Source organism: Bison bison, unplaced genomic scaffold, assembly GCF_000754665.1.
Source record: "Bison bison bison isolate TAMUID 2011002044 unplaced genomic scaffold, Bison_UMD1.0 scf7180017864063, whole genome shotgun sequence".
Lineage (NCBI taxonomy): Eukaryota > Metazoa > Chordata > Mammalia > Artiodactyla > Bovidae > Bison > Bison bison.
The window spans coordinates 4,552,394-4,561,737 of record NW_011494635.1 but is presented as its reverse complement, the minus strand read 5'-3'; the positions used below and the strand labels follow the sequence as shown (position 1 = coordinate 4,561,737).

General features: G+C 37.1%; 1 protein-coding gene across 7 annotated transcripts in view; it reads left to right on the top strand.

Annotated features, from left to right (window-relative positions):
- Positions 1 to 9,344, top strand: part of FAM208B (family with sequence similarity 208, member B) — a 67,572-nt gene that overhangs the window by 777 nt on the left and 57,451 nt on the right. For 3 of the 7 annotated variants that reach the window (XM_010836369.1, XM_010836368.1, XM_010836365.1), the window contains exons 2-3: positions 1,590 to 1,715; positions 4,879 to 5,052. The exons of 1 other annotated variant lie outside the window; for it this stretch is intronic. In XM_010836369.1, coding sequence (XP_010834671.1) covers positions 5,030 to 5,052 — 23 coding nt within the window. In that variant the 5' untranslated portion in view covers positions 1,590 to 1,715; positions 4,879 to 5,029. Of the gene's footprint in view, positions 1 to 1,589; positions 1,716 to 4,878; positions 5,053 to 9,344 lie in introns of those variants that run through there. 3 more of the 7 variants (XM_010836366.1, XM_010836371.1, XM_010836370.1) reach the window with 3 other exon arrangements.

The following is a 9,344-nucleotide window of genomic DNA, read 5'->3' as shown; positions in this document are numbered from 1 at the left end:
GTTGTCTCTTGCGGCTTCGGCGCCTCCTCGGAGTTGCCTGTCAGAGGACCGCGGCATCCTCACGGACGCCGTGAGAGCCCTGAGTGGAGGCGTTGATCTTCTGGCCGGGACTGGCTGGGAAGCACTTTCCTCAGGAACCCTGGTGAAGTCCGCTCCCCCGCTTCCTTTCTGTGGACCGTTGGTGGCCCTGTGTGACCTCTTCTTTTTAAGGTAGACGTAAAAGAAGGAAGAGGTCTTTCTCCAGGGAGGCCCCTTTGGCTGAAAACTGAAGTATCGCGTCACCGTAGGTTGGTCCATGCAACCCAGCAGTTTGAAGGTGGCACCAAGCAGTATTTGTGAGGGACGTGGCATGCCGTGCCAAGTCGCTTCAGTCGTGTCCGACTTTGTGCGACCCCGTGGACTGTAGCCCGCCAGGCTCCCCTGTCCATGCATTCTCCAGGCAAGAATCCTGGAGTGGGTTGTGGGGAAGATCCTTCGAAAAGCCTCATTTCACTTAATCACCACTTGTCTATTTGAAATCTAAAAATTTAAACGCACCTCTCTTACCCTTTTTGTCCTTCAAAGGGAGAACGTTTAAGGTTTTTCAGAATATATTCTAGATTTAAGGGTTGCTCTAGCATATGGTGTTAGTTGCAGTAACGTTGGTGATCCAAAGGCCCGTGGTGTTCCCCTTCACTTTAGAAAGGGATAAGGGTGTAGATAGGATATTTAATATTATGGGCTTTGAGATTGGTAGTAAGCCTACTCAGGAGGTTCATAACAAAGCTACGATTCCTTAACAGTATAAGAATACTTTTTTGTTGAAAGAGATGCTTTCTATAATAGAACCAGATAGCTCTATATATATGTTCAGTACATCAGTAAATAACTAACCCAGTTTGGAGAAAGCTGTGTTTGTTCACAACTGTTTTGAGGAAGATAAAGAGTAGTATTTGAAATTTTGTGTTTTAAGAACTATATCAGGGGCATCTCTTGTAACCCAGAAGTAGTTGCTTAAACGATTTAAAATCTACAAAGTGTCTAAAAGTTTGCCTGAGACGTAGGGTTTGTTAAATAAATGCAACGTGGTATATCTATTTATCATTCGATAGATACGGTATCTATTTATCCAGTAAGTCTTTCATTCCTCTATTGATGCACATTTATTTTCAAGCTTTCCCTATAACTTAAATGCTGCAGTTATAAGCACTGCTTCATGTGCTCATCAAAGTATTTTTATGAATCATAGAATTGATTCCTTCTGAGGATGATAGATAATAATGCTATTAAATTGCCCTCAAATGATTGTACCCTTTTATATTCACTCTCTCAAAAGATGTGTTTTATCTCGCCACTAGCCAGATGGTAATATTTTACTAACTTTCTAATACTTGAAAATAACATCTCATTTAAGTGTTTATCTTCCTTGGGTAATAAGAATATTAAATATTTTGGGGCAACAAACATCCTTTGCTGTTTTAAGTTCTGACTTTCTTATTTGACCCGTTTATCTGTTACTGCAGTGTTTTAATTACTGTAGCTTTAAGATATATTTTGGTACTTCCTTTTGAAGAAAAGCTTTGGGCTCTTCTTTTGCATTTTTCTTCCAGATGAAATTTAGAACCATCTTTTCAAGTTCTAGAAAATCTGGTTGCGATATTGTTTGTGATTGCATTGAATTTGTAGATAAATTTGAGAAGAGACATTCTTTTGAGTTTTTCCTTCTAGGATAATAGGTATGTCTCCTCATTTCTTTTATTAAATTTTTTTGTAATTAAATATGCATTTTTATGTACTGTTAAAAAGAAAAGTGTATCTGTATACTCTGCTTGATAGAACATCACAAGTACTTGGAAGCTTTTGATGTGTGCCTTTCCCCAGAAACAGGATTCTCTGCCCCCATGACCATGGTCATCCTGAATTTGGTGTTAATTATTCCCTTGCATTTCTTTACAGTTTTAGCAACTGTGTATGTATTTTTTCCCAACATATTGTTTACTTTCACATGTTTTTGAACTTTAAGTAGAATCATATTGCATATTCTTTTGTTAAGCATTATGTTTCTGAGATTCATCCCTGAAGTGTATATACCTATAGTTCAGTTCAGAAACTTTAGAACTCCTTTACAAGTATTGAAAGTATTGAATACCTCAGAGATCTTTTGCTTATGTGGATTAAATCATATTAGATATTAAAACTAACCAATTTTAAATATAGACATTGGTACATTTGCTTATGCCAATAAGCATATGGTATATTGATAGCTCTAAAAAATAGTAATAATAATAATAGTAAATCTTAGACAACATTTTTAATGAAAAATAATTTTTCCAAAATAAGTTAGTGGCAAGAGTGGCATTGTTTTACAGTTTTCCCAAATATCTTTCATGACCAGAATCTCATGTTTGCTTCTACATTCAATCTCTTGCAATATATTGTTTTGGTTGAAGTAGATGCAGAAAATCCGGCCTCACCGAACTATATATTGAGAAGAAGGAGGAATATGTTGATAATCTTTTAAATAGTTATATTATTCTTTCAGTTCAGTTCAGTCGCTCAGTTGTGTCCGATTCTTTGCAACCCCATGAACTGCAACATACAAGGCCTCCCTGTCCATCACCAACTTCCGGAGTTTACCCAAACTCATGTCCATCGAGTCAGTGATGCCATCCAACCATCTCATATTATTATTTAATACTCATCAAATCCTAACAGTTTCTGAAAGGTTAGCCACAGTGTAGAATTTGAAATCAAATAACTTCTCAAACTCTGTGACAGTAAAACCTGTTAGTCTAGCTTGCATTTTAAAGGGATGTTTTACCCATTCATTGGTCGTGTAAAAGATATTAGTTCACTGAATTATGTAGGTTTCCCAAATGATGACACATTTCAATATAGAATATCAAAAAAAGCACCTACATTATCATCACTCCTACATTATCCATCACATCACAGTTTGGGAATCACTCCTGTGATTCATTCACTTTTGTTAAAGTATAATACTCTATTATAATAATATAATATATGTTTATCCATTTTATTTTTTATGAACATACTGGTTAGTTCCACCTCTGGGCTACAATAATTAGTGGTACCATAAACATTCTTGGTCATTTTTTCAGGTGCATATATACAGTAGTGTGATTTAGGCATATTAGTAGTGGAATTGCTAGATCCGTTGGGAGGATATGTGCAAGTTCAATTTCATTAGATAGACTTTTCCTAAATGATGACTCTCATTTATACTCCACCATGAATGAAACCTCCCTTTGCTCTCCAGGCTCTCTACATCTGGCATTGTGCAGCATTTTAAAATTTTGCTGGTCTCGTGGAGGGAAATGTTTTATTACTATAGTTTTAAACTGCATTTCTCTGATTACTTCTGACATTGCATATATCTATTCCCAATTCCCCGCCTCCCTCTCTGATAATTCATCTTGCCTGTAGTTTTTCAGTTATATTAGCCTTTTCTGGAATCCTTTTATGGCTTTGTGATTATCTCTATCATAGATTTTTGTTTATTTTCCATTTTTTCATTTATTAAACTATTTTGAGGTAACTGTAGATTTGTAAACACAGGTATTTCAGACATGTTTCTTTTATTTTTTTTTATTTTTTATTTTTTACATTTGTTCCCCATCCTTATTCTTCATTTATTTTTTTTTTAATTTTATTTTATTTTTAAACTTTACATAATTGTATTAGTTTTAGACATGTTTCTTTTAAAGAGCATCTGTTGGAATTTTAATGCAATTTTAAAACATTTTTAGCTGAGATACACAGTTTATTTATATTTGCTTAGTTGCCCTTTGTTCTAGTTGTCCTGACTGTTATATATTTCTTTTTTCTCTGTTTTTGTTATTTTTTAAAATAATTATTTAATATCTTTTACCATTTCAATTATTTAATATCTTTTACCACTTAATTTTTCCAATATACTAATTTGGAAGTTTTATACTTTTTTTATTGTTATCCTAGAAATATGCGTCCCTGGCTTTTCAAAATCTACAAGTGACCAGTATCTTTACCTTCCTGTTAGATAATACAAGAATCTTAGAAGTTTAACTTAATTCAACCCCTCATGACTTACATGTTTTTATCATGTATTTTTATTTTTTAAAAAATATTACCAGGGACTTCCCTGGAAGTCCATTGGTTAAGACTTCATGCTCCCAATATAGGATGCATGGGTTGAATCCCTGCTTAGGGAACTAAGATCCCATATGCCATGCAATATAGCCAAAAAATAAATAAATAAAATAAAAAATATTCTCACCAGACAGAAGAGGACCCATTTAGAATTATTGTTGTGTTTTGCAGGCAGTGTATTTTTGCTACTTTCTCTATTATTCATTGATTATTTTATCTTTTAGACCATCCATCTAGGGCCTTTTCCTTCTGCTTAAACTATTTGCTTTAGAATAACTTACTAAAAGTCTGTTGATGATAAACTTTTTCAGTTTGTGTTTACCTGAAAATATCTTTGTTTTACCATCACTTAAGATGTCTTTGCTGAATAAAGCAGTTTAGGTTGGCAGTTGTTTTCTTTTAGCGCTTTAAAGATCTCATTTCTCTGTTTTTTGGTTTCATTTATTGCTATTGAAAAGTCAGCTGTCAGTCTCTTAGTTGCTTTTCTCGGACTACTTTGACATTTATCTCTTTGTTTTTTAGCTTTCTGCTGTTTCATTGTATTTTTATCTTGTTTGGACTTGTTTGCCTTTCTTAAGTTTGTATTGGAGGTGTTTTGAAATATGTTTATTGGCTTTATAATTTCTAGATTGTGGGTTTCCATTTTTATATTCTATTGATATATTTATCTAATGTATAAATAAACGTTTTATAACTTTCATAGTAATTTTCTCCTGGCCTTTTACTTCTTTTTCCCTTTGTTTTCCACAGTTTCCCCAACAGACTGCATTGCCACTCGTGGATTTTTGTTAATCTGAATAGTGAAAAGTGAACTTGACAATAAAACTCGGAAACTGGTCTTTGGAGAAGAGTAGGACTGGAACTACTCTTTCCGTTTTTTCATCATAATTGGTTTATTCGGATGTTTCTTCCATTTAGACCAATGTTAGTAAATTATATTTTCATGATTTTCAAATTTAGTGGTGTAAATAAGCATGTGATAATTTATAATTTTAGACATTTCCCCTATGTTTGTGGCTAGCCTCCTTTTGTTGTTTTTTTTTTTTTTTCTTTTCATTGATTATATTTGCTAAAAGTTGTCTGTTCCAAAAGAGTCAGCTTTTGGGTTTTATTGATTAACTCAGTTGGCCTTTTGTTTCTAAAATTTGGTTTCTCTTTTTTTGTTTACAAATTTTATAAGAAGTGTCTGGTGCATACTTTGTTTTCTCTTAATGAGATTCTTTAATGAGATTTTTAACACTTAATTGAGTAACTAAATCCCTTGGTAATATTCTATGTTGAAGACTCTGCCTTCCCTGGTATGGTGAGATAGACCCTGTTTAGAACCCTTTGGGTATACCTGTTCCCTAGTTAAGAGAAAGAATATTCACGACCCCAACTCCTGAGACCTGTTTAGACCAGTTAAAGCACCTGCTCAACTCTCTGGTTATCCCCTACTTCGCTGTGAGCCATCAATAGTGAATAGTCCTGTTCTTTGCCCAGGGCATTTTTATGTGATTTATCTAGGGGCCGTGGCAATTAAGGAAAAATCAAAACATTGTTATGGCAAAATTAAGTATCATTTTCCCTTTTGTTAGAAGTAATAATCAAAATAATCCAAAGCGGGTCTTAAAATGTCATTGACTCCAAAAGAAATTTATTCTTCGGATTTTCTTGTCAGGACAAAACTACTTAACAGTATCCTTGTAGTAAATACAGTAATGAGTTTAATGCAGTCATTTCATTGCAGATGATAGCTTAATACTGAAGCACAAATTTAGCCTAATTTGATGAACCAGAACAAAGATCAGTTTCCTTTATACAGATGTCTGAAAATGGCACCATATAAATTTTGAAGTGATTCCAATAAAAAGTGCATAATCTTGACTATGGAAAAGTGTTCTCCAAAGAATCTGTTGACTTTACATAGCATAGCAAGGAAGAGAAAATTTGAAAAATATAAGATTATAAGTATATGTGTGATACACATAAAGCTTTTTTTATTGTAGGATTCAATTTTGAAAATGTTAAACTAATCTTCAAAAATTGAATATTAAGTCTAAAAGTAAGTCAGTTAAATGAATATATCATATTGCCAGGCCATAACTCATTTTTTGCAATGGGAGTAATTTTTTTTTTTTTTACAAAGAAGGCACTTGCACTCTCATAGCATATACTAAATGCCCAAAGTTATTTTGCTATTTTACATGGTAATTAATCTACATAATTCCTTATGAATTTAAGTAACTTGCTTTGTGAGCTAAGGTTTCCCTGTATGCTATTTGTACAGTACCATAGCAGCAATGATTCTCTAGGAGCTCTTGGTTAGTTTTTCCTCTAGCAAATGCAGATATGGTCCGGGAAATGCATATGGTTGTGTTAGATTACTTGGTTAAAACATGAGCCAGAAGTAAAAGATGTCCTTAGACCAGGCCAGACACTTGACACACACATACACCAATTTTACTTTTAGTCCATGTTGTTCGGGCTTAGAGGGAGGGACAAGCACCCCCAATCCCGACCCTGGGTGCTGGAATCAGCATCTCCTGGGCATATATGGAGTATCCATAAACCATATCCAGTAGACCGTTTATTTTTATCGACTACGCAACAAAGCCCAGTGAAACCATAATCAGGGAGTTTACGTAGGCAGTAACGGGAAAGCTTTATAGCAGCGATGGGTTAAAATAACTTGGGGTCACTGTAGTGAAAAGATGTGGATATCGGGTTAGGTCTGCGATCTGCAGTCCTGAATAGTTACTGAATAACCTGTGAGCGAGACACCTTCGAGGAAGTTAAAGCTTGGAGCGATCATTGTAAAATGACAGTAAAACTGTCCACCTAGGAGTCCTGGGAGACGTCAGACAGAGGACCGAGGGAGCCCTGCTTGCTTGTCCGCACTCGGCCCCGACCGCAACTCCCACCCGCTCCGCGGAGGCCTGTGCGGGTGTGGGCTGGCGGTTCCGCCCCGCGGGGTTGACTTTTAAAGGCGCGGAGCGGTGCGCGCCGCCCACCACACTGGCTTTCGCTGGCGGGAGCGGGCAGGCGGAGCCGGCGGGGCGGAGGGAAGCCCCCTCCCCCACGCATCATGAGGTGAGGAGGAGGGGTCGACGCCCACCTGGCTGGTGAACTGCCTGCCTGCGGTGCCTAGCGGACTGGCAGAAGGGTCACTCTAGGTGTCCCACTCTCGGGGGGCTTCAGGGAGTGAAGCTTTGGTGGTGCCGCCGAGGTGCTAGGGCTCAGGGGCTCAGTCTGTTCAACTCTTTGCCACCCCCGTGGACTGTAGCCCGCCAGGCTCGTGTGTCCATGGGATTCTCCAGGCAAGAATACTGGAGTGGATTGCCATCTCCCTCCTCCAGGGGCTCTTCCCGACTCAGGGATCGAACCCACGTGTCCTGCGTTGGCAGGCACGTGGATTCTTTACCACTGAGCCATCTGGGAAGTCAGGTTTATGGAGCATCTTTGCTGTAACTGGTGGAATTCTGCCGGCATGGTAAAGGGGAGACCCTTGCCAAGGTGCTGTAGAAGATGGCAGCACTCCTCACATCTCGTGTGTGTGTGTGTGTGTGTGTGTGTAGACATGTAGTATTTTAGGGCGTCCTTTGAACTGCATCCTTTAAAGCAGTGATACCAAATAATAGCAAGAATACCTTGGTTTTTATTCTTTATCTGCATGATTATCTTGACGTTAGAAAACATTTAAACTTTTGTGCATGGCAGACTTTTTTATATATTTTAAGATTGTTATGAAAATCATATGTTTCTCATTCTATAGTATTTTCTGTTTTATATACAGGAGCTTTGTCTTATGGGTGTCTTACTGTTTGGGCTTCTGGGAAATGCTATTTGCATTTGTTTGCTTTGTCTTCATTTTTTAAAACTAATTTGCTACTACTTAGGGCAATGGGAGTTCTTTTTCTTCCAAAATGAAAATAGCTTTATTTCTCCAGATTATATTTATGCTTACATAAAATTTCAGGTAATACATAAAGCTGTAAAAAAAAAAAAAAAGAAACAAAAATTAGCTGTATTTGATGCACTCAAAGTTGACTTGGTAGAGTATTGGGTACCATGGTCCAGGAGCTCTCCTGGGTACTGGGGGACTTTGTGAGCAAGACAGTATCTACCTGTGTGCACCTTACATTCTGGTGGGGAAGAGGGACACACACCTCAAAAGTAAATTGACAAGATAGTTGAAGTAGTGAGTGCTTCAAAGAAAATGCCTACTTTAGGTGGGGATAATCAGAGGTTTATCTGAGGAAATAACTTCTAGATTTCAGTAAAAGAAGAGAGGGAGCTAAGTCATGGGCATAAAGGAAGACCCAGCATTCCAGTCAGAAATAACAGCAAGTGCAAAGGCCTGAGAAGAGCAAAGAGCTTGAATGCAAAGACCAGGGTAGCTGGACCTTAGTAGAAAGCCAGGGTAAGGTGAAGGGAGTAAGCAAGGGCTGGATTTCACATCGCCACTGAGCAGTGTGTGCAGGGAGGTCTCAGGGCTTAAGTAGGGAAATGAAGTGATCTGGAATACTGATTGATTCACTGGTTATGTGAATGTTTATTGAAACCTAACTGTACCAGGCACTGTTCTGGGCACTGGGGTACAGCATGGAAAAAGATACTCTGTATTCACGAAACTATTATAATAATCTAGTGGTGGGAACATAATCAAATAAACAAGAAAAAGATAAGATATTGGTAAGTGTTATACAGATGATAACCACCATTTAAGTCCTAGTATATGTTCTTAAGGCCTTTATATATATCTGTGTGTGTGACACACGTATTAGTACTTCTTTGTAATCAGCTTTTCTTTCCTCTAAACAGTTTATGGTAGGACATTTTTCTCTGTTACATTAAATGAATAGATTTATTTAGGAGCGTCAATTTTTTTTTTAGGCTAAGTATGGCCAAATTAATACTACATAAATGAAAAAAATACTGGGCATCAACAAAAACTTGTGTACGTCATCTATTTGGAAAGAAGTATCACTTCATGGGAAACAGTGGAAACAGTGTCAGACTTTATTTTTGGGGGCTCCAAAATCACTGCAGATGGCGATTGCAGCCATGAAATTAAAAGACTCTTACTCCTTGGAAGGAAACGTATGACCAACCTAGATAGCATATTAAAAAACAGAGACATTACTTTGCCAACAAAGGTCCGTCTAGTCAAGGCTATGGTTTTTCCAGTAGTCATGTATGGATGTGAGAGTTGGACTGTGAAGAAAGCTGAGCGC